Raw genomic sequence first — 27,013 nt, 5'->3', positions numbered from 1 at the left:
TATATGATACAGTTTTATAAATTTCCCCAAATTTCCAATTAACTCCCATAAATTCCTGGCAAGTTTCAAACTTGGAATATTTCCAAAATTCCCCAGACGATGCTCCCATGAAAAGTTTCCAGAAATTTGCCAGAAATTTTCCACCCCTTTGCAACCCTAGTTATTTCTATTTTGTGCTGTAGTGTGTAATAAAATACCAGATTACATTTCCAAACATTCATTTTGCCATTAATTGTAATAATCCAGTGAGATTTTTGTTTGCACAAGGAGTCTGACAACAGCCAGTGCTCCACACAGAGATCTGATCTCATCATCATCTAGAAATAGTGCGTCTAAAAGAAAACCTTTAAAAAAAACAAGCACTGTATAGCTTTTGCAAGTAGGAAATTGATTTAATTTTGAAGCATCTTGGAGGTGTTGCCACAGTTCTTCTGGATTTAGTCCGTCTCAGTTTGTTCTCAGTTTTGTCTCTATAAAAATGGGGGGGGGGTATATTTCTGCTATAGAGGACTATTGAATCACCAACTTCTAGTTTCTTCTAATTTAAAAAACAACTTTATCCTTAGTCTGATCCCATTTCATATAAAATTCACACACTGTGGAAACAATATGAAGTGTCATTAGATAGACTTAGATGATTTGCAGATTTACCCAGGGAGCACAGTACTAAAAACTGCCACAGCAAATCAAAGAACTGAGAAAAAAAAGAAAGAGCTTCCTATTAATATCCTAGTAACTTTGCAGTGTTTCCCAATAATAACAATAATTATCATAATTATTTCACTCAAATTGTTTTGCTCTCTTAAAAAAAAAAAAATGTAATTTGGACTGGGAAATTATCACAACTAAAGAGGTTAGAGTACACTTTAATGTCCAGGCACAAATCAATGCAGATTTTGTTTACTTTGGTGAATGAAAAATGGTTGGAGTTCTTAATTTTGCTCTCAAAGTGTACAAAACTGCTGCATTTAAGTTCAAAATGTACACATTTTTTATAATCTTGATGGTCTGGTATTCACCCCACCACAGTCTCACAAAAATCCTTTGGAAAACAGGCTCAATATACAAAAGAAAAGGACTGAGTTCAACTACACAAATGTGTTAAACGCCTGCCTTGCCAAGTATTTACATAAAAGCTACTGGTTATGAAGATACAGCCTATCGTTTATTGTGAACATGCAATTAAACATGTAATTTAGATATTGCCAAATAACAGATGCTGCATGACAAATCCATATACAGAGCTAATTTTGTTAAAACCAGAAATAATTTTTGAGGCCCATGTGGCCCACCATTATCTGCTCAGACAGCAGCAGCCAAGCCTGTGTGTGTGTGTGTGTGTGTGCGCGCTAAGCGCACAAACCCCATCTGCTAACTCAAGGAAGCGGACTCAGAACCCCACAGCTGACATGAGTCGACAACACAAGCAACACAACCTCACGCCAAAACAAATCAAAACCATGAGCTCAAGTTATGAAGTTCAAGATCAGGTCACAAAACAGCCAACCTTAAAACCACATGTCAAAGCCATGATTTGGATGGCATTGTAGTGCGAATAAAAAACACAGCAGGTTTGAAAGTAAAAAGTAGTACGAGAGAGATAGCAGAGTGTGTGTATGTACCTTGGCTGGACAGTTGAGTAGCCTGGGAGAGCAGAGTTGTGATGTTGAAGGCAGACGGACCAGCAGTCAGGATCTTATGGAGCATGGACTGCAGCGAAGCCTGAGTTACTGCAGCCGTGAGAACTACAGAGACACAGAGAACACACAGAATGAAGCAAGAAAGCAAGGACAAAAGGTGAAGACAGGAAGCAGTCAAAAAGAAAAAACCTAACACTGAAATCAGAGCCTGCAGGAAAAACCCCTTCTTTACTAATTGCTTTGGTAACATTAAGCACTTGTCTTTTCGGTCAATGGTGAGCAGTTGGAAAATCTGCAAGATTTCTTTGAAAGGTTGAGCGTTTGTCTCAGTGCGAGCGTCCCACCAACATATGTCCCATCCCATTAGAAATGAGTCTGATCGGGGCTGAAATCACTCCATATGACATAAATATATAAAAGTAATGACCAATTAGTTGACTAGTCATTCAGATAATGTACTCCTTAACTCCAGTCTTCAACATAAGATTCTTCAGAAAATATTCTAATACTGATTACAGATTATTTTACTAGTACAGACTGTTCATTTAATTATTACTTGGAAAAACTTGAAGCAATATTTACTTCATTGAGAAATACTTTAAAGCTACAACCTTATTTAAACATCTATACTAACATTCAAATATTCAGAGTCAAGATTTTTCGGACGTTTTTGAAAAGTCACAAAGACTGCATTTTTTAGATCTAAAATACAGTAAACTATAAAGTAATATTGTGCAATGTTACTATAATTTAAAATAACTTCTCTATTTGTAATGTAAAATCAAATTTCACCTCAAGAAACATTACAAAATATCAAAATACAAAACAGTCACTCAGCCTTAACTCCAGTCTTCAACATAAGATTCTTCAGAAAATATTCTAATACTGATTTGGTGCTCAAGAAACATTTCTTATGATCAATGTTGAAAACAGTCATGCTGCTTAATACTTCTGTGGAAACTGAGATTTTTGTATTCTTGGATAAAGTTCAAACAGCATTTATTTAAAATACATATGCTACTTTTGATAAATTTAATGCATATTTTCTGGAAAAAAATAAATATCAATATTAATCTTACCCTAAACTTTTCAACAGTGCATTTAAACTTTTTCAGTAGCATTTTTGTGTGTGTGTTACAATCCTAGGTCAGACAATGCTGCAATCAACCTCAAGTGGAGTGATTTAGAAATTGTTAGGGCTGTTATGGTGGCAGATTTTTACCACTGCGGTGGTAATGGACCAACTACCGCCTGTGGTGCGGTGTTGATAGGCTATATATACACATACATACATACATACATAAACACACACACACACTCAGCGCTTTGCAGGGCTGCAAGACACAGGACAAGATAGTTTGTGGCCACTATCGATGTTTCATTAATTTTGTTCCTTAACCCATGATTTAAATAAAATGAGGGTACAAATTAATAAATCAAACAAATTCTTAATTCCTGGCCATGAAATCTTTCATTTCCCTTCTCACATTTACCACAGTAAGAGATGTGAAAACAGTGATAAAAAGTGAAAGACAAAATAAACCTGCGAAATTAGAGGGTTAGACGGTGAAGATTTAGGAAAAGAAACAATGCCCAAATATTAATGAATTTGTGGAAATTCGTGACCAACAAAGCCACATAAATTTAGGTTATATGGGCTCGAATGCATACAAAACGCTTCCAAAAATGTAGCATTTTTCAGCTAACCAATTATTCCTCTAATAAACAAAGCTTTTATACCACACTTGTCATAATTAGAGCTTATAATTTGTAAATAATTGCTGGATTCAAAACAGCAATTAAAAGGCGCTGTCAATGACACTGACAATGTGTTTTCCCGGATCATTCAATGATGTCACTAAAGCCCCTTTCACACTGCGATTCCGGCAAATACACGGGTAATGTGTTCCGGCATTTGTACCCGGGTCACTAGATTTTGCACTTTCACACTGCCAGTGATTACCCGGAATATGTGCATGCTTTCACACACAACCCGTAAAGATCCCGTAAAGACACGTGATATCAGGGTGTGACATGTAATGTACGAGTTGAAAACGCTAGGCACGTTAACATTCACTTAAGCTGGTGAACAATCTCAGCGTCAGCGCGTTAAGTAAGGAACTAACTGATCTCTGCTTCGAAAAGATAATGTGCGTCATCACTAGGGATGGGTATCTTAAAGATTTTAACCGTAAAACTACTAACACCAATACTACTCAAATACGACACGGCATTAGTTCTGGCTTTTGTTCACACAGCGCTTGTTCCGGGACTGAACCCGGCAATGTTACTAGGTCCCCGACCCGGGTTCAATCCCGGGACGTGTTTGCTTTCACACAGAAGTCGACCCGGCAATGTTCCGGCAATTTGCTGGGTCCGACGTGCAGTGTGAAAGGGGCTTAAACGGTGAAGCCACATAAGAGCATTGCTCACAGGTTTCTGCATGGACTTAACTAGCCTAGGGCACAGGTTTTCAAGCCCTGGGACAAAATGGGATGCTTTAAAAAAAAATGTATAGCCTATGTTAGTAATAGGCCTAAAATAAAAATAACAATTAGTTTTCATAAAAAAATAAAATAATAATAATAAAAAAAACAGATATATCTGACTTAAGCTAACCGATTTAAAAAACAGAAGTGTGGCACGGTGCCCCATAAACAAGTTCACGGAAAGGAAAGGATGACAACGCGCAATCTGTTGGTTTGCTTTATTTTACAAAAGCACAAATATTCTGTTTTTATTCTGTGTGCAAAAAAATTATATCTTACTCCAAAAATTTAGTTTTTTTAATGTTCCAGCTGTTAGATCACGCCGGAGCCCTCACAAGCACACACCCACATATTCTAGCAATTCAAACTTGCATCGCAGTCTGTTCATTATCAAAATAACATACAGCCAACGAAACATATAAAAGGTTACACTGGTCAGTTTAAATAGACCGTAGTATACCAGTCCACTCTGCTGTTATGCCAAGGACATTTTTCTCATGTGAAGAGGATGATCTTTTCCGTCTATATGCAAATGCATATAAAGTACAAGCCTAGTTTACATTATAAATAACAGTTTAACATTCAAATACATTGCAAATATGGAAACATTTGGATGTGTGCCAATTGAGACTTTAGCAATAACCTCCAAACACATCTAGCCAAACCAGAGCTCGCTCATCCTCGTATGCACGCAGGCATGCACTGTCACAATCTAATGCATTGTAAATGCTGGATTTTTATAAACAAATAGGCCTTCCAGAATGCAAAAATTCAGGATTCAGCAGGATCAAATTAAGTACTGGTCATTTCATGTGAGCAACAGTATGTTTTGCTGCAGTTAACTCCTCGTCTGCACGTGCTCTCTTTGAAACAGGAATCGTTGCCACATTTCTTAACATCCTCTATTTATCGCCGTCTCGTTTGTATTTGGCCAGTTTGGAGAAAGTCCCACTAAACCTGACCAGCCAGGTGCTTGCTATCACGGGAACTTGAAGACACTTGTACAAACATTGATGGGTGACGTGAATATAGATGGCTCCAGATCGGCAAAGTATATTTGGTTTCCCAATAAGGTCCCAACAGTCCGCCATTGTTTCGACGTTGGAGCAGGTGTAGACAAGATTGGTTCCTAAGTGATTGAGGGGTTTTGTTGTTGGAGGTAATAATGAACATAGCAATTGTCATTTACTCTTGACATCTGAGCCGCTGAAGACGCAGTGGATTACTTTTGTTTTTGAAGGGAGTATACCCCCCGATCTACCAAAATGCGTTCATGTTTGCAAAAGTAATTTTACACCAAACTGCTTTGTAAACGAGGGTCAGTATGAAGCAGGTTGTGCTAAGTTAGGAGTTTTTTTTTTAATGAAGGTTTTCCTACTAATGTGTGCTAGTTTGCAAGTTCCACGAAGAATGCTGCTAAATGTTAACAGTTTCACAACATGTCTACACCAGAGGTGAGTGTTGTTCTATTTAAGACGTACGAACCAAGCGGCAATCTTCCGGTCTCTCTCCTGAAACCAACATGGAGGTGACTAAAACTGCAATTCATCGACTGGCCGCTAGAGGCAGGCTCCAAAAGGGAGTCAGTCCCATAGACTCCCCATGTTAAAATGCCCAACTTTACAACAGAAAAAATAAATGTTTACAGCCTGGTACAAAAAGTGGTTTTGGTCTATATAGCTAATTTTGCTCTTCATGACAACTGTAAGGGGGATGAATTTCTTTATAACTTATCCATTTAAATTACATTAAGCCTTAAAATTCTGCATAATTAAGGGTGTGGCCACTTGAGTGACAGGTGGATTGCCGCTGCTGTCAATACAGTCGAGCTAGGTGGGTGTGGTTTCAGCAACCAGCTCCCACCTCTTTCACTTATTTTAGATTATCCGGGAGTGAGTCGTGGTGACGCGCTGCCAAGATGGCGATGGCCTGTTCCGCCCACTTTGAGCTTCAAAAATGCTCTTCAGAAACCTACGGGTGACGGACACTACATCCATGTTTTTATACAGTCTATTGTACTGACACAAAGTTCAAATGATCTGCAAAGTTGTTTTATGGTGTCCACTATACTACATTAAGGTTGCCTTTGTAGAGGGTTTATAAAATTGTTTGTAAATGACTAACAAGTCATTTACAAATGCATTTTAAATTGTTTTTGAGCAGTTATAACTGCATGAATAAGAATGGAGGGGTGGGGTGAGCTGTAGCTCTATATCATTTAAAGGATAAGCACTGAAACGGGTCACTGTGAACAGAGCAGTTTTTGACAAGGTAAAAAGGGTGTTGTTCTAACACTACCATTGAGAAATTTTAGCCAAAGTATGTCACAGACTTTTCATTAAGACTCTAAAGAATCATAGCTTGTGGAAAATGGGCATCTGATGTCCCCCTTTAAAGACAACATTCACGATCTAGCCTACTTTACTTTAACACCTTTAAGCAAACCTAAACAGTTTGAATGCAATAATAATGCACTTAAACAATGATGCAGCAGCCCTGGAACTGGATCATCCAAACTATTGCATTTCACTGTTTACACATATGCAGTGGTGCAAGAATAGACCGGCCAAAATCCATTCAGACTTTCTGGATGGCACATCTCGTCCACCCTGGTTCTGGCCAGGAGAATCAGTTTGCAACTACGTATCATAGTTTGCAAATGCGGCCAATGATGGAAAGCGAGAAGCAATGAAACGCTCACAAATGCGCAATTCACACAGGCCATGTACAGGAAGCAGCAAAGCTATGATTCATGCTGGAGATGTGAAGTTAATAGAGAAAAGGCTGATGCAAGCCCAGCATGCACAAGTACATAACAAGCAATTATATCCCCGCTTGAGTGGTACAAGAATCCCAACTAAAATAAAGTTGCAAACTGAATGCTAGCTAACACAACATTGAAGTTATAGTGGTCCAGTAAAGTTCAAAGGTGGTAACTGCCATTACTGCAGAACAGTAAGCAAGGATTTAACCCTTAGGATCCTCAAGTGCGACTGTCCCTGTAATGCTTTGGATAAAAACGTCTGCTAACCATGGTCCACAACTGATTCTATTCACTAAGATTCAATACACTTACCTTCATTGATCTTGGCCATGTCTACACTGGCATTGTTAAGCTGCAGGGCCGTTTGCATAGCGGGGAGGAGCTGACGTAAGAGGGAGGGGTCTTGGAGAAGAGTGGGTGGGGCCGGAGACTGCATCACCGGAGAAACTGGAACTGTAGAGCCTGAGGCGGCGCTGGCAGAGTTGGCCACACTTAAGCCAGACACAGCAGCAGAGGAAGAGGAGGGTGTGAGTGAGGAAGGCTTCTCTGTGGCAATAGAAGACTCTGTTTATAGGGGTGAAAAAGTCAAAGATAAAAAATCAATAAGAGAGTTTAACGATGTTTAGTGACAGTAGTAGGGGGAAGACCCCTTGAAACTTTCAAATTAAGATGTACATTTTTGTTGTGAATGCCTCTTCAGACTGTGATGTACATAAAACCTCAATCTGACAGCAAGCAGATCCACAAACTTCAACCCTAACCAGCTTATTGAAAGTGTCTCAGCAACAATTTCATATTTTGCCTAAGGATACACCCAAATCATCTACAGCCAAAATTTCACAGATCTTACAAAGACAGTCTGTTCAAAAACTGGAAATGAGAGCATGTTCATATGACATGCATTCACGAATTTTCATTGTTTAATAGCTGCTGCAGACATCAGGATCTAAAAATAGCCACTATTTCCCAAGGCTGGCAACGTGGCAAGACGTTACTGAACATTTCTTAACAGGTGCCCTCAGAACAAGCGCGCTGAGCAGCCAGAACAACAATTTAGAGAACGTGTGCACAGTTCCTCATCATGAAAACACAGCATGCTTTGTACTTAAAGATATAAACTCAGACCATTACAGGCTCATCTCTGCAAATCTAATTTTTGGTTCTGTGACGCATAATGCATAGTGAAATACTTTCAATTAGAGAAACAATCTCCATATTTTTTAACACGGATGTTAGTTTTTGTAGAGAGAAGGGACATTCTCCCCTCATAAAATACAAAATTTCAGTACAACCGTATAATTCCTTATAGAGGTGTAACGATTCATTGATATGGATTGATACAACGATTAAGTGTATAACCATACGAAGTGTCGATGCCACACGTAAAATATTGATTATCTGTAATATAAATAGGCATCTTATTTTGACACAGTCCATATTTTCACCAATGTCCGTTTATGCATCACCGCCTATGCATGCATTCTCGTTCAAACTCACTTGTCGGGACGATAAGACTGCCTGAAGGGCAAGTATAAAAGACACTCAGGACAACTGACAGAATTGTTGAGCGTCTGTGAGAAGTTTTCAGTGTGCACACATTCAACGTGCATGCATACAGACAGACCTAACAGTTGGTCAGGCCCATGTCTTAACGTAAACAGTTGAGAAAGACAATGGAAGTGTATCAGTATATTGGATCCGTGCTTTCCTCCTTAATTCTCTGGCCCTCTTTGTTTAGGAGTCACACTTGCCTCCTTAGCGGTCAAAAATGACCAAAGCCTTGAAATGTACCTTTTTTTCAGGAAAATCAATGTAATATATTTTTGTTCAATAATTTTCTCCATTAGAATTAATACATATTTTTTAATTAATTTTTTAAAATTTTTTTTTTTATAAATGCAATATTTCACATTAAAATAGAGAGAAGGCATTTAAAATCCATTTTTTTGCAAGTAAGAATTGGGCCATCTGCAGGCATTAAAAAATAAAAACATGTGTAATGTTGCGTAACCTCTTGTATTATCACCCTGTATAGATATATACATAGGCTTTTGGATTGCCGTTGTTTTTAGACAATTTCTTAATTTTTTAGGTTTTGCAATTAGATTCTAGATCTAGACATTCTAAAAGATTACCTTTTGTAAATAATTATAAATTTTAACATAGATAACAATCAAACATAAAAATCTAAAAAAAAAAAAAAATAAAATATAAAAAAAAAAAAAAAAAAAAAAGCATTTTTGTTACTCAGTATTTGATAATTAAAAAAATCTAACAAAATCAGGAATGGATAGTGATGACTCAAAACACTTTATACAAACATTTGTAACTAATTTATATTTTATTAAATGTAATTCAATAAATGTTACTTCACATATTTTCAAAATTGGCTCTGCTGCAGTCTTACCAGTTTATTTCTGTGTATAAACGTGTGTGTGTGTGTGTGTGCGGGTGTCTATTTTGCACTCCTGATATTCTAGAGTCACCCATTGATTTCTGCACACTTTTTTTCTGACCAGTGGCTGATTTGTTAGTATGTACTGAAGAGTCACTGAGTCTTTTTTTTTTTAAAAAATCATGGACATGATTCGGATAACAAAAAATACAAAAAATCATGGACATGATTCGGATAAGTTCATATTGCTAATGTGACAAAAGTCACCGAGTGTCATTCTGATGAAGCTAAGATTTTTTACATTTCAAAATGCAAAATCTTTCAGTCAAAAATGACAAGGGGGCCAGAGGGTTAAAGTGGAAGTAGACTACCAGAAAACTTTTATAAGGATTAATCTATACTTAATCTATACAGTGAAGACTATGCAGTGTTATTTTACATTTGATTACATTTCTGTACCTGAAAATGTAATTTAGATCTACCGAAAAACCAGAAAATCACTGTTTAACTTGCCTCTTTGTTGTATTGCATTTATTTTCTGCTATTGCATATAATTTGGTTATCTGTAGAAAAGGTTTTTATCACTCAGCCCATAGTAGCAGCCAAAAAAGTATCAAATAAAGTTAACATCTTTATTTTTGTATTTTTTTTTATAATTTTCTTTTTTTTTAATACTGGAGTACCTTGTTTGTGTTGTTTCCCAATGAGGATTTACATACACATTGCATATTTTAGCACAGAAACCTGAAAGACTGTCTTGACTGTTGTCATATCTTAAGATCACTGATCTTGTGACTTGATTTTCCTCAATTATTTATTTTTCTTTATTATTTAAATATCCCAATTGAGGAACAGGATGTCTGTGAATTAATAAAAATATCAACATATCGATCAATATTCTCCTGTATCGAAAACGTATCATAGAATTTTTTTGAAGTATCTGTAAATATCGTATTGCTGGGTATAAGAATTTCTATTGCATCATGACGAACCATCCAATTTACAATTCCTTGACATCACATGACACTAACTGAATTTCTGTTCTTGTTGAGAAATTTGAGTTGTTGGCTCCTGAGCACTTATGTTAATGGGATTAGTTCACCTAAAAAGGAAAATTCTGTCATTAATTACTCACCCTCACGTCGTTCTGAACCCGTAAGACCTCCGTTCACCTTTGGAATCCAAATTAAAATATGCTGATGAATTCTGAGAGCTCTCTGACCCTTCCATAGACAACAATGTAATTAACACGATCAAGGTCCAGAAATTTGGCAAGGCGAACAAAATGGCGCCAGGGTGACACGGAGGAAACCAATTGTTGAATAAAGTCATTACAATTTATTACATTTTAACACAAAAACTATTCACGTAGCTTCCTATTTTAACAATGTCCTTGCTACTTTTCTGGACCTTGATCATGTTAATTACATTGCTGTCTATGGGAGGGTGAGAGAGCTCTCAGAATTCATAAAAAATACTTTATGTGCTTTTTTGCGTTTTGTTGTTTTTTTTGCCAAATGTCTTTGGATCCATTTACATTAAAAAAATTAAATTTTTGGGTGAACTAACCCTTTAATAAACAATCTAATCTGCATTCATTTGAATTGTATTTGACATTGTTGTTTTTTTTGCCATTTTGACAGTCTGGCCAGAACATATTTCCTTCAGAATCAGAATCAGCTTTATTCGCCAGGTGTGGGCAAACACACAAGGAATTTGTTGTTTTTTTAAGTTGTTCCTGGTACATACATACACATCTGACATGAGAACAGGAGGAAGAAAAAAAAACACTAACACCACCCTTAACAAAACCTCTTCTACAAGCACCTCTCCCCATTCACAACACTGCATTAAACGTTGAATGATTACCATTCTAGACAGAAGACCATCAAAATGATGTACTGTCCTCAGGGTTGCCACATTTTTTTAAACGAAGGAATTGCTTTCTAGTCATTTGTAATTATTAGGTAATGACTTTAAAGAATCACTTAAATCCATTCAATGATTCACTAATCAATCATTCCCACCAGTCTGTGTTCTGGTTTGGCTCATTCAATGGAAAGAAAGACTCAATACTAAGTCACCCAAAATCATACATTTTGGCTTGGCAGCAATTTTTACTTCACCAAGAATGATCAGTGATGTAATACTTTAGAACAGAGCATAGCATACCAACAAAATGTATTATTCAATATAGAAATTTCCATGACTTAAGGAAGTTAAACATTTTTCCAGGCCTGGAAAAATAATTTTAAAACTCCCTGATATTCTGAGGTTTTCCATTACAGTGGAAAACCTGTGCCTTAAACCTGCTACCCTTCGAATGCCTTGATATTGCCAAGCATTGAAAACTGTACTCAAAGAGAAGTAAAATGCTGTGATGACTGGAAAATAAATGAAGAGAAATAGCAGCATGCAGCACAGGAGTGTTTAAAGAGCATTAACACGTCATGCTGCATAAGGCAAAGACTTGCTACTGCCTCCTACCAGCACAGACAAGCAGACCCCGACACTGCTTACGTGGGTGGTGTGGATAAGCAGAAGTTTGAGACATAAAAACATTCTAAAAGCTCTAAATGTTGTCATTCTATAAATACAAAACCAATCTGTGATGGTCTGTGAAAAAGGCTATGTGGCTTGATTAAAAAGTATGTCAGTAATGACTCTGCAATTGCAAACCAAGTGACATGATGAACTTTTCCTCTCACTAATATAGATGACAAACATGTCCAGAATCATCTGCTACCGAAATATTTGAAACTCTGTGTGACTACCTAAAAAAATAGACCCCAGGAAAATCATATTATCTGTGTTGGGTTAGCTTGTAGAGGTCAATGTTACAGCATCCCAGCCTGGTCATTAAGATTAAGAGGGGCCATGAAATGGAAAATCAAAATGTATCTTATAATTTTCACATAAAAGGGGCTACTCTCCAATAAAACTATACGGCAAGCTTCATAACTCAAATCTAACTTCCCAGAACTTTATTTTCCATCCTTCCCCCGCGGCAGTAGAGGTGGCGCAACAATAACGACATGTGAATAATCCCGCCCACTCTAAAGCAATACTAAACTACAGTGGAAACGCAAAGCGAGCCGAACCATGCCGAGCCGTACCACGCAGTGGAAAAGCGCCATTTGACAACCACTGCCTTAAGACTACCATGATCAAGTGAATGCTGGTCCTAAAGATGTTTATACCTTAAGACTTCCCCAATAAACTGGACTGCACTAACTTAATACAGCTAGATAATGTGTTTTCAGGCATTGATTCTTACTAGTGCTGGAGAAGCTGGCGGGCGCAGCTTGCATGGCTTCACGCCTGTAGTCCCTGTCTTTAGGGAAACTGTTGACAACTGCAGCCATCTTGGTTGCCTCCTTCTGCCTTTGCTCCCTGAAACAAGAAGTAGTTCACAAATGATACTAACATTCACAAGACAACAAAACCACATCAGCTTTACACACACAATAGGCACAGCAGAAAAAAGACTCACAATGAGACTAGCGGTCTCAAATTTCACTCGATTGTCACGGAGCACTCGATAAGTGGAATTAGGCCCATTTCATTTTGCATTTGGAGCACATTTTGATTTCAGCGCACATATTAATGGTTCCAGCATTCATTATGTATCATTTACTATATCGTGATATGACAGTGTGATTATCAATTCACAAAGACTACGATTTCATTACATATGCAAGTAGCAAGTACAGCACTGCGCTGTGTGAGCTGCTCATGACCCCGTGTTTTCAGTATCTCAGAGCAGCTTAGTTTGCAGTCAATGCTGTTCCATCTCTGCATGTTCGGTGAGTTTGTGGTCACTAAACATACATTTGGGAATGCAACATGATTAGGGTGGCCATATGTATCATTTATATGGGACACGTTCTGGCCAGGATTTTTATAATGCCTAAAACATCCAAAGTAGTTTGAAAAATAACATGCAGGTATTTTACATAATCGACTAAATCGTGGTGCATGAGAAGATGAGATCTACAGAGAACAATCAAATCAATGCAAATACGCACACGTGTTTGTTTGTTTGACTTGAAGCATCGCTGTGCACCAATCGTTGTATGACACCAAAGTACTGCGAGAGAGATTCGAATGCATAAGCAGCCATCTGCTCTGTTCTGCTCTCTATAGCTCTTGTGAATGTCATACAATGAGCGATCTGCACTACAGCCAAAACCTGGATATTTTAGGCAATATAGAAATCCTGGCAAGGACGATTCCCGTAAAAATGGCCCATACGTCACCCTAAACATGATTTTCAAAAAATTTTATAAAATTTTTTGTCAGCTGTTGTCAACAAAAACTTAAGTTTGTTTTTGAGAGCTTGTTTTTCAAAATAAAAGTTTGATGGTTTGAAAAAGAAGAGCAGTTGTAGTCGTTTTTTTTTTTTTTTTGGTCAGCATCTAAGGCTATTTCATGGCAAAAACTGAGAAGGAACAATAGTTGCAATTATATATTGCAATATTTTTTTCAAACAACATATGATAAAAAAATATGTTTAATCTTTTTACAATTCATGAAAATAAAAAAATTAAGATATTACAGAAATAGTATTTATGGATTTTACAGTTGTAACCTAAAATCTTTTTTTTTTTTTTTTTTTACAGTGAAATACTAGAATATTAATTTCTCATTTGTTTAATATTTTTATTTATTCTAATAACAATTCTAATAACAGTTAATATTTTATAGTCATTGTTAAATCAAATGCTTTGGTCAATTTGTGCAGTTCATCAAACAAGCACAGCAAATGTGGAGCTCTGAAAGGTCATAAATGGTCTTTGATGAAAGCTCACTGTCAGTGTGAAAGCAGTTTCCATCACTACTGCTTCGCTAAAGTGCTGCAAGTTGTGTGAAACAGGCCTAAGACTGCAAAATACTATTTCTGCAGAAAGCAAAAAGATGCTAAAAAGATTCTTCCTCTTATTGCTGGGAATGTTTCTTCTGTAGAAACATACTAGATTAAACTTTCCACCTGCATTGATCACCTGATGTTTCACCAGCAACGTGTATGGATTAGTATATTATTAGCATATAATTAAGTACAATTTGAGTCTGAGTCCAGGGACGAAAGTGTGCGTTTAATACCTCTCCAGCCACTCTTTGGGTTTCTCCCACTGAGACACCTCCGTCCTGCAGTTGTAGTAGTACTTCTTCCCTGAAGAACTGATGTGTTCAGACCAATCATCTGCCGGCTCATATGGCTGAATAAAAGGAAAACAACAGGTGTGAGCACCAGGAAGGCTGACATAATTTAATCCTTGTGTTGTGTTCAAAACCCGATTACACTTGTGGTGTTCCAGGGCAAAAATGACCCGGCCTCAAAAAATTGCTTATAAATCACTCATTATATATTATCACCAAATATTGGATTCAATCTTTTTATCAACTTCTTTTCTTTCATTTAGGACTGGTTTTGTATTTATATTTGCATCTGATTAATCGCAAGCCTTGTTTATCCGAGAGTAGGCACCTAATTTTTTGAGTGAAAAAAATGATTTATTCATAATTTTCACAATATTAAATAAAAACTGATGAAAATTTGCACTGTTTATGACACTAATGTACTTTAATGTTTAATCAGGGAGTTTGTTTTGAAAGGCTTTTATTTTGTACAAAATGGCACAAAGTCACGCTTGTGGTGTGTTCCCTTGTCCAAAAATGACTGGCCATGTTAGAGTGAAACTAACCTGGGGAAAGATCACGAAAAACAGGACGTTTATTTTGAAATAAATGATGATAGTCCCATAATGACACGTGATATCAAGATGTGACGTTTAATGTACGGCAATCCCGGGAAGGGTTTGCGTTCACACAGAAGGCAACCCTGCAATTTTCCGGGTCCAACGTGCAGTGTGAAAGGGGCTTCTTTGTGCTAAAGCATTTATTAGTAAACTTTTGTCTGCTTTGTGAGAACATGAAAGCCTCAAAACCTATTGTCATAATATTTATTTCGAAAAGGTGTGATGAAAGAAAGATGAAGGAAAGATTCTTTTGAAGCAGGGTGAAGACAGATTGTGTGTGTGTTTGGGTGAGTGAGAGAGAGAAAGAGAGAGAGTTATACTATCAAACTGATGAAATGATATCGGATGCAGTTCAGGTTAGGATAAAATAGAAAGCTTGTAATACTCTCAATAGTTTGTATACGTGTGTGTGTGTGAGTGTTAGCTGGAGTATGCATGCATCCACACATGAACAGGTCCAAGGCCTTTATGTTTGCAAGCACACATGTACATATGTGAATGTGAACATGATCATCTCAGGAGAGCACTAATAGTTTCTATTACTTTCATTCTTTCCCATTCACTTTGAATGGCTGGACATTTTTGACCGGGAACACCACAAGTGTGACTTTGAGGTGCCTACTCTCAGATAAATGAGGCCTACAATTAATCAGATGAAAATATAAATACAAAACCAGTCCTAAATGAAAGAAAATAAGTTGACTAAAAGATTGAATCCAATATTTGGTGATAATATAGCATAATGAGTGATTTATAAGCAATTTTTTGAGTCCGGGTCATTTTTGCCCTGGAACACCACAAGTGTAACAAGGTGAACAATCTCCCCCCAAAAAGTATGAAAATGATAAAATAAATAATAATAAAAAAAATATAATAATAAGTAGTTATACCCTTTGTGAACAAAATTTCAGTCCAATGCGATAACATTAACTAGTATTTTGAGGAAAAATAAAATCTTCTTGGGGCAAAAAAGATGACCCCACATGAGGGTTAAAGAGACAGGATCTGTCAAAGGCAAGAGAGAGGAAGAGGTAGAGGAAGGAAGATAAAAAGGAGAGGGGTAGGGCAACAACAAAAGGAAAGACCTGAAAGGGAGAAAAAAAAAGGCAATCCAGTTGTTTGTTGTTTTTCTTCTGACATAAGGAAAGGCTACACAGAGCAACAGTATGAGGAAGTTACAAATGTAGAATAAGACTTGGAAGAAAAGAGAAGGAATGGGAGCATTAGAGAGACAGACAGATGGAGCGTGCAAGGGAGAGAGAGAGAAAGCTGAATCCTGATGCAAGCGTGTGTAATATTTGATGAGGTGGATCTCTGCGCATCGCCCCTGCAGGATGCTTCTTTAATCTGCCTGAGTCCACCCTCCACCTACTAGCAGTCTGACTGTCAAAGCGTCACACCACCACACCAGACAGTACTGGTCATTAAAGCTGAAGTGTGCAATTTCTGTGACACTAACATCACCATCCGGAATTGCAAAAATAATGACAATTTTCTTGAAAGCTTCCTTCGTCGGCCAAAGGGTCACAGTAAGGATGGTAAGCATGGCCTAGTTAACTCCTAAAATCTTTCTCCCTTTGATAGTCATTCAAAATAAGACATGTATCCTGACTTCATTTTTGCTAGCCACGCATTTATCAAGGTCCTGTACCCGAATGTTAATGGGTATTTCTGTCCAGTTGTTACAGACTGTTAAATAAGTTGGAACAAACAGAGTCCCAGTCCAAACTAACAGCAACAGACAGACAGACAGATAGAAGATAGACAGTATAACAAGTATAAATAGTGACTAAACATGACCTATTAATCGTACATGTTAACCAGGATTCACTCAAGCTATACCCCTTAAAGAGATAGTTCACCGAAAAATGAAAATTCTGTCATTATTCACCCTCATGTTGTTCCAAACCTGTAAGACCTTCGTTCATCTTCGGAACACAAATTAAGATATTTTGGTGCATTCAGAGAGTTTTCTGGCCCTCCCATAGACAGCAAGGATCCCAACGCTAAAAAACCTAAAAAACATATCAATAAAATAATCAAAATAACACACGTGACACAGACCGTAAAACCGTAATTTTACGAAGCTACGAGAATAATTTTTGTGTGCAAAGAAAACAAAAATAACGGCTTTAACGACATCACCCTATAGTGCCATTTTGGAGAGTATCACATACATAGACAACGCATGTACGCAGATACGTTGTTTACATTCAGATCAAAGAGTTAATGTAAACAGCATATCTGCATACGGTGATGCTGACACAGAACAGCATACATTGTTTACGAATGTGACACTCTCCAAAATGGTGTATCTATTATGTTAATTTAAACAATTACTATCAATTAATTATTCTATTAAATAACATAAATATATCTTAGTGTCTTAATTGTTTAAATTTTTATAATGCATTAGCTTTTTGTCGATCCACTGGTTCACATTTAAAAATATGTAGTAAAAATAGCAGATGGGCTTATTGAAAAAGCGAATTCATTCTCTGCCAGCAGGTTTCACTTTCGGAACTGCAGAAATATAGTGGTTTTCCAGGTAACCGTAGTACACAAAGCGATCAAGCTTATTCAGTGAAATCGTAGCCTTTTGAAGTTTAATCGTCATATTAATCCATACAGCAATCCTTGTCTTTCCGTTCCCAAAGACCTCTAATTTAGACTTTTTGCAGCATTTAAGAGTTTTCGTGGCCTTAAATGTAAACAATTTAACTGAAGACATTTTAAGGACCCACAGAAACCATAATAAGAGCATAGTTCAGTGCAAACATTTCTGAATTACGCTGAACATTACATTACACTGAAATTAATACGGGGAGCGGCTGGAAACCTCTCCTGGTTGGAGATAGTATTAACATCATAAACTGAAAGCAATCTCTTGCTTTTCAAATGTTTTAAAATTGATCATCTGAGTCTAATATGATCCGCCAGTGGCCCACCCCCTGATTTACACTAAAGGGTGGCTGTCTGCATTGGTTTTGGCTATATTACTTCGTCACATGCAGCGCACTGCCTGCGTCTGAGTAACAAACTGTGCATATTAACAGACAAACCATGTGCATATTTCACATTTAGTCCAAACAGTCAGTAAGCAACCGTTTTGTACTCATTTACTGACGAGTCTGATGGACTACGGCCAACTGAATGCGCTGCTTCGCTGCCACTCACTGCACAGAATAGACGCTGAGAGAGGCGATACTGCGCCAGGAAAGCAGTACTGGCGACATCTTCCAACTGAATGATAGCTAAGGTTTATTAAGTTGCTAGGTTTGTCATTATGTGCCTATTATGAAAAAAAGATGCTAAAAGGGTCTGAAAGTTGCTAAATATAGTGCTAAAGTCGTGCTCTTGTGTGTGATATGCAGGAGCTGATGGCAGGGGGTGATGGATATTTGTGGCAGTCAATGTGGATTTGGTGGTGCCACAAATAAATCAATGTTTGGAAAACCCTGTAAAGAGATAGCACCTCAGTTAAAAATAATCTGGACCTAAACAGCCAATATATTATATGGCTTACCATTCAAAGGTTTGGGGTCCAAAATATTTTACATATTTCTTTTTTTTTTTTTTTTAAGAAACTAATGAATTTATTCAGCAAGGATGCATTAAATTGATATGATGTGTCATTACAATGTCACAGAAATATTTTAACTATGATTTTGGGTTAAAATATGATTCAACTACGAACTGATTTAAACACTGATAATTAGAAATATTTATTGAGCATCAAATCAGCACATTGGAATGGTTTCTGAAAGATCATATGACACAGAAGACTGGAGTAATGGCTCCTGAAAATTCATGCCATCAGAGAAATAAATGACATTAATATAATATTTTATTATGCAGCATGGTTGGGCACAGACTTCAAAAACATTTTTTAAGTCTTTCCGAGCACAAGCTTTTGAGTGATAGTCAGTCTCTTAAATGTGACTCATAGAATACAACGATGATCACTGCAGAACTATGTTCACTTCACTGCACACTAAACTCTGTCCTTGAAGACACCACAATTAAGTAGTACATATTTCAAACCACGAAGAAATTCACCTCTGTATGCCTGCCGACAGCTAGTTCTCGCCTTCAACATAATTATAAGGTTTAATACAAAACATAAAATCTTGGGAAAGGTAATTGAGCAGATGAAAAGGATTTGATGAATGAGTTCATAAAGTAGGTGGAGTATCTCAGTATCCGAGATATCTCTTCAGAGTGTGGAAGAGATTTTACACAGCATATCCAAAGTGACCCCATAACATACAGAATGAAAGGCTAATTTAAACCAACAGAGGAACAAGGACAGTGATAAAATTTTGTTTCTGTGTCATTTCAATACTAGAGATTTAAATTATATGCTGGCTCACCAAAATTATGGTGGATTTATAAAGACAGCTTATGGCGCATATATTAGATCCATTCATCAAGTTTGTCGAAATGAGCTAGATACTTTCCAACATATTTCACGAAATGACCACTCATATGACTATGGCTTGGCAGTCTGTTTTCAGATTTTAGAAACTGAATTCAATCCAATGTGGCTTTATTGATGAGCAAAACCCTGTTTTAAATGATTTGCAATGATGTAACTATTTTTAAAATCACAATTTTACTGAAATCAAACCATATGACGTCAACGTTTCAGTGCCTTAAATGATGTAATGCTGAAGGCAGCAAAAGCTCTCCTTTCTCTGTTCTGGTAAAGGTAAGCTGTGGCTTGTATCTCCCAAAAGAGCTCATATTATCTACAGCAAGGGGACAGATGGTCTGCACACAGGAGGGTTGCCACACAACCAAACAACACGTTTAACAGCAAAGCCAAATTTCAGCCAGGGATAATTTTGTTAGATCCAAATAATGGCCCATAAAATAACATACCACTTATTAGAAGTCTGAAATAGTTTAGCAGATCTGCCAGGATAAATGTTTTCTAATTTGACTGCATTGGTGCTAAATTAAAGCATCTTAATTGCTACTTACAGTAAGGCAGTTATTTGAAATGATTTATGCAAAACTAATTGCACAAATTGCTATTAGGTTATCATAAAATGGTCTGATTTATTCAATAAACATGCATTCAATAACAGGCTGCTTGTGCCAAAGGGGCAAATGGTTACTGCTGTATATGAACAAGGTCTTGTTGTGTGTGTGCTGATCGCTACCTCATTTCAAGGTGCAGACAAGTTAGAGACTGTGGGACTTACCGTGTCTGATGATTTGTTGGGATTCGAATGAGAGTTGGAGCTGTGCAGAGAGCTGTGGTTATGGGAGTTCTCTTGAGGGGATATACTGGTCCCTGAAAAATGAAAAATATTGAATGTAAACATATAAACCAGTTTTGTCTATTTCTTAAAATTAGTGGAGGACAATCTATACATGTCTAAAGTTATGACCACATCTGGTCGATCAAAACAACTCAACTAGAACATTCCACTGTGACCTGCATAACTATAAAGCTTCATAATCAATGACCCTATAATTCACTGCAGTTTCCACTTTCTGCAAAATCAGGCATGTATATCAATGATGCTAACAGCACTTGAGCTTTTTATGGCTGAATGATGCCGAGACATGAACACTTCTGGGCCTTTCTATCTGTTCCTGGCTTACTTTGATTCATTATAGTCATTTCAGTTTGATCTGCACCAACTCAATTACACGGACAATACAAGCTCTCAAAGAATCATCTGGCAAGTGTTCATATAGCATGATCTTAATGCCCCCCCAAAAAAAAAGATACCAAATGTCCTGTGACAGACATATTGTGAAGCAATGGGAAAAAAAAAAAAATTTTTTGTAATGTAATTTTTTCATCAAATGAGTGTTACAGCACTGTTTAAATATCCAGCGAGGTCAGTTCTTTATAAAGCACCCAGAAGAGTGCGAACTAAAAGGTCTGACCAGTTTCTGAAGTAAAAATAGTGAAATAGGAGTGTTTTCAGTGATATTACTCATTTTGACAAAAACTTAATAATCAGCTGAGCTGGGGAAAGATGAAGAACAGCATAATGATTTTATAATACACCAGACTCACACTCTTAACGGTATTTCCGGCACACTTATAAATCAGTAACTACCCGCGAAAGATCACTCATGGTAAACAAACACATAATAATCCTAAAACAAACGACAAAATCAATAAAAATCAGAATATAACAATAATCAAACATACTACCATTAAACAAAATTACACTGCAGGATAAAAAATTACTCTATGATCCAACATGACTACAATAATAAAACAGAGCTTAAAACTTAATAACTTTATATATTGTTTTTATAGGTAATTAACTTCATTAACACTGTAATTAACAACAAAAACTACTAATCATCTAATTAATCTTACAAATCACTGTTTTGTTTACCAAAGCGCAGACGACACTCGCTGTGTTTTCAGCTTCTGCCGTCTCACTATATGATAGTATGAACACACGAATATCATACAGCTGCTCTAAGAGTCACTACATTAGCATTTTACAGTTTGAGAAAACAACCGTCATATCACATACACAACAGCTGCAAATTCCTCATGGTAACTCGTCAAAATAAAAAAAGTTCAGTTTAACATGAAGAAACTGTCTCAGAAATATATTACCATTTAGCAGTCTTAAGACTCAATGTAACAATGCTACTACTACTACTACTATTACTAATAAATTAATTAATCTTTATTTTTAAAGGACTAAATCACATTTGTTTTCTTTTTAATTTTAACAGTAAACCTCTGTTGTGCAGCACTTTGTTTGCCCAAAAATAGAAGGGTTTAATTATCATTTGATTGGGATAAATTTAATAAATGCCTTCATCCGATTACCATAAAAATTAAAGGGGCCATATGACGTTGCTAAAAAGGACATTATGTTGTGTATTTGGTGTAATGCAATGTTTTTGTGGTTTAAGGTTCAAAAAACACATTATTTTTCACATAATGTAAATTAATGTTGCTCCTCTATGCCCCGCCTCTCTGAAATGCATCAATTTTTACAAAGCTCATCGTTCTGAAAAGCGAAGTGTGCTCTGATTGGCCAGCTATTCACTGCATTGTGATTGGCAGAATACCTCAAGCATGTGATGGAAATGTTACGCCCCTTAACCGGTGCAACAAGACAAAACCAATAAAACCCATTAAAAACAAGGCATTTGTTGCATCCAGTGGGGACATAATTACTGATTATAATGACTTAAACTGTCTTTTTATACGCTGCATATCGCGCTGCGTAAACATAAAACTATGTCTGCATTTGTGATCGGAGAAAATACAAACAACAAGCGCTACTCTACACTGCTCAAAACTCGCGTTTGAATCATCAGTGACAAAATCTTTAAATATAAAAAACGTAATGACAGGCTATGAGTCCAGCCCGGGGTCGTCACATGTGGTTGCTGCAAGTCCAACGGACGCTCCTTCGTAGAATCCGCCTGCCGCACCGTTCTCAAGCCACCCGCCTCTGCTCACTCAAGCCGGCCGCGGCTCACACAAGGCCGTGGTGTGTGACGCGGTCTCGTTGAGAAAGCAAAACTACTTTGTTTTTGCCTTCCAAAAGAAGACACGACTAGAAATAATGTTCATATCACGTTTATAATTGGTTTTATGTTTATGTCTCGTCACTCCAGCCGGACAAGGCATCACAATAGGTTAAGAGGCGTAACATTTCCATCACACGCTTGAGGCATTCGGCCAATCACAACACTCTGGATAGCTGGCCAATCACAACACACCTCGCTTTTCAGAGTGATGAGCTTTGTAAAAATCGATGCGTTTCAGAAGGCGGGGCATAGAGGATAAACAATAATGTACAGTATGTGGAAAATAATGTTTCTTTTTAACCTTAAACCGCTTAAACACATTTCATTACACCAAATACACAAAATAATGTTCTTTTTAGCAGCATCATATGACCCCTTTATGAACCACTGTTTTCCATTTCATCCAGAATAAAAAGTGCGAGAAGCTATGACACGTACACACACAAAAACATAACTATGGAGTGGTAGAACAAGTCTTAACTAGCTACAGTTTACATTAGCCTTTATGGAGGAACCAGAAAACCTTGTTTTGTGATTGCTTTAGGTATACATGAAAAAAAGTTTAAGATTATTCATCATCTTGCTTCTATGTAGTTTTGATAAAATTAATCAGAATGTAATGATGCATTCACTTATTCACCAGCATTTTTATGTAGGTTATTCATACTGGCTAACTTACATCAACAAATCATTCACCTAAAACTCCATTCCATCCACTGGGCTGGATTTTAATCTAACCAATATCAATTTGTAGATCTCAAGATCAATCCATTACGCCGTTTTCAGCTGTTGCGTGTATAAAACACTAAACATTATTTGTCGAGCACCTCCCATACAATAATTGGAAAAGCTCTTTGATTTGTTACTTTGAATAAGAAACAGAATCAGCTTTCAAATTCTGCCAATTTTATCACCCAATTCAAACAAATTAACAAATATTTTGACTTTCTTTAAATGTAACATGAGAAGGTATAAGGAAAGAGAAAACTCACTGAAATGCATCATTTCTCATGTCAGTGCGTTCCAACCACCAAAAGACATCAACAAAACATCCTGTGGACAAGTCACTTAAAGCTAGTGCTGTGTTCAATACGAAGATGTATCGTCACGAGTGCTAAGTGTGTTACTTATTTTTGTCAAACTGGCAACCATGTGTACATGCTCTCTCTCCCATGTGAAAAACACGCTTGCTTTCTGAAAACACCAGTTAGCTTGAAGTTTAGCGATTCCACTTTAATATTCTTTTCTCAGAAGAGTGTAATTCATCAAGTGTTCATTTATGAGAGAGAGAGAGAGAGAGAGAGAGAGAGAGAGAGAGAGGGGCTGTGCATGTATGAATTACCACCGTTTTGCCACGTTTCTCTATTAACAGTGAAGCTGTGGCTTCAACTCCTTTAGAAACAATGATGTTACCAGCTCCTTGTTGAGAAAGATAATGTTGCTCTTGAGCGATTAAGCTATCTAGTTGATAAAATTGCGGGGCAGTGCTAAAAAGTTTGTTCCTGAATGTCTGAATGCGGCCGAAACATGATCTGTGTGAGTGACTGAGTGTGTGTGTGCGTCAGATACAGTGAAGACAGCACACAAGTTTAGAACTCTTCTAATTTTTTTTTTTTTTTACGTAGAGTGTTAAATTGTGCAGTGATAACCTACTAGCAATGTAAATATGATTTTTAAAATATATTGGAATGAGTACATTACAAAATAAATGTATCAGAACGAGTACATTATTATTTATGGGCTTAAAAACAAGATGCAAGCAATCAGAATTTTGTACCTGATGGGAAGTGCCCAATGTAAACATAAAAAATACACCACCAACTACTGTTCATCAATTAAGGACCCCCATAATAAAGCACAACAACCTCCTCCTCCAACAAAATTAAAAAATGCAACAATAGTATGCAGTGTTTAATAAACAGCTGTTTTACTAATTCTGCGGAGGTGAAATTCAGAGCAGACCTGTATCATGAAACGTATCATATTGTGACTTTGCTGGTGAAACACAGCCCTACTTAATGCTACATTTTCATCAGAAAAGTCATTCAATGCCCATACCTCATTAGCTTAAAAAAATAATGCTACAGACAAATAAAAATAAAATATATGCTATATAGACAAACATTATATATATATATATATACACACACTATACTGTATATTCATTACATCTTTGCCCGTTGATGAGGCCTCAGAAATGATTAATTTCAAATATATGTATGTTTGATTATACCTGTCAACAGAACTATTTGACAGCCACTGTTTAAATTATTATATTTCAACAATAAAATGTTATGTGCAATGTAAATGTTTGTATACAATGCTTTGAGGTATCTTAGTGTTGAATGTTGCACATACAATTACATAGCAATTAAATGTATTAATTTGGGCTCTGTTGTTGTTGTAACTTTTATATTTTTAACACTATTATTGTGTCATTTATAGCATTAGATGAGAGAGATTTTCCTTAAGAAAATGTACATGTACCTGAAACATCCAAATGAATCTATATTCAATTGAATCAAGGGCAAAACTAAACTGAATTGAATCGAAAGAACAATATATTCAAGCTAGAGACATGGCTCAGCTGCTTTTAGCATTTATGCTTATTGCAAATGCACATATAACATCAAACTAATTAATTATGCTGTCAGCATACTTCTATATAAGTCATTCTTTTTAACCGCTTCGAGTGGCTCTTTAACGAGATGCAAGACTTGACCTATATAACAGATCTGGTAAATATGAATGGATGCAAAGCTTTTACACCACCAAGATTCATAAGATGTAATACTAAAAATATAATGGGAAAAAAAAATTCTATAATGCCACAGAGCCAGGCAACAAATCAAGTAGATTCATCACTTTTGAAGAATGAGATCCAAAAGTCTTTTTGAAAATCTTCAAAACAGAGAATAACATTCTCCTAACTAATGCAACATCCCTTGTACAACATCAAAATTTGAAATCGACTTGAATCCCTAGTTCAGTGAGATCTGAAGCAGTGTACAGCTTCCACAACTGTCTGATTCATTTCAACGTATGCTGCTGTCACTGTTCAGTTAGACGATGCATTCATTTGGCAGCAATCTCATTATCTACTCTAAATAAGAGTACCAAAATCAGCATGTAGTGATTAGATTCAACTGCCTGTATATGCATCAGAAACAAGTGAAGGAATAGCCAAATTTCAGATAAAAATCCCTTGATTTGAGGTGGTTTTTGACTTGTGCAAAAAAGGGTTAATATGAATAATGGGAGAAGTAAACGCATTTGCCGAGTACATTCCTCCATGAGCATAAAAAAAGTAATGTGACTTTGCACGATGGGACGGCAAAACCTGACTAACCAGTGAACCGATCTTGTTCCACAGCATGTGAAATGTTGTTATTTTGAAATGCACGAGCAGAAGTCTGTTACAGTATTTCTGTATAATTGCCTCCCAGAACTGTTACATGACTACATTCCCAAACAGCAGGCATCCACCACCGAAAGCAATGACCGCAATTTATTTTGTTTCGTCTGCTCACTCTGAGGTGCAAGTAATTTATTATATATGAAAATTATTATATTAAGTGGCTTCTCCTACTTTTCTTACTGATATATAGTGCCAGTTTACCAGGAAGTGACTATTTTCTTCTCTTTGACTCATAAGGTGCTTATTCGCAAATGTTTTATGCAATATTTCACTTTGGCACATAAGTTAAATTCACAACTTTGGATGGAAACCCGGCTAATGACAATACAAAAATAACAATAATGACACAATAACAATATTGTTGCAATCAATTTCAAAATTATTTGTTAACAAATGATGAACGATGAATACAGCCAATCAGAGTCCATCTGACTTTGTCAAGCTCAAATATTTAACGCAGCAGACAAGATAACTGCAGTGCTCGCTTATAATTTACAGAATGTTAGCGTTTGTTGGTGTGGATGCTAATATAGTTATCTTTATGCGAACTTGCTTAACTCAATCTGTGATTTTCATTATTAAGAAATCAACAATATTAACTGCTGAAGCAGCAGAAGAAACGCATGTAAAAATAATTATATTAGAAAATATGGCATGAAATATTGTTTTAAAAAATATTTAAATGATGGCAGTGAAACTCAACTAAGCTGCATTTGCCAGCCTGACATTACAACATTACATCAACCAAAATCCTAAGTTTGGAATCAGGGCTCTCTCTTCATCCAGCCAATGGCAGACAGTATTTTAAGGAAAGCTAAATTTGGTGACACTGATGGCACAGTTAACCTTAATTTTTACTGAAACCTCGCAAAATAAGACTTAAAGCCCGTTCAAACCAAGGACGATAACTATAAAGATATAGTTCTAAAAATTGTTCTCAATATTAAAAAATACCAGAGTCCACACCACAACTATAACGATAAAGCCAAAGACAAACAATATTGTTGGAATCACT

General features: G+C 36.6%; 1 protein-coding gene across 1 annotated transcript in view; it reads right to left on the bottom strand.

Annotated features, from left to right (window-relative positions):
* LOC109102322 (WW domain-containing adapter protein with coiled-coil-like) overlaps nt 1-27,013 on the bottom strand; it is a 35,500-nt gene that overhangs the window by 6,348 nt on the left and 2,139 nt on the right. The window contains 5 exon segments of the mRNA XM_042735454.1: nt 1,623-1,745; nt 7,206-7,457; nt 12,566-12,681; nt 14,392-14,507; nt 20,258-20,349. Coding sequence (XP_042591388.1) covers nt 1,623-1,745; nt 7,206-7,457; nt 12,566-12,681; nt 14,392-14,507; nt 20,258-20,349 — 699 coding nt within the window.

This window comes from Cyprinus carpio, chromosome B12 (genome assembly GCF_018340385.1).
Source record: "Cyprinus carpio isolate SPL01 chromosome B12, ASM1834038v1, whole genome shotgun sequence".
NCBI classification, from domain to species: Eukaryota; Metazoa; Chordata; class Actinopteri; order Cypriniformes; family Cyprinidae; genus Cyprinus; species Cyprinus carpio.
This window is presented reverse-complemented; position numbering and strand designations above follow the sequence as displayed.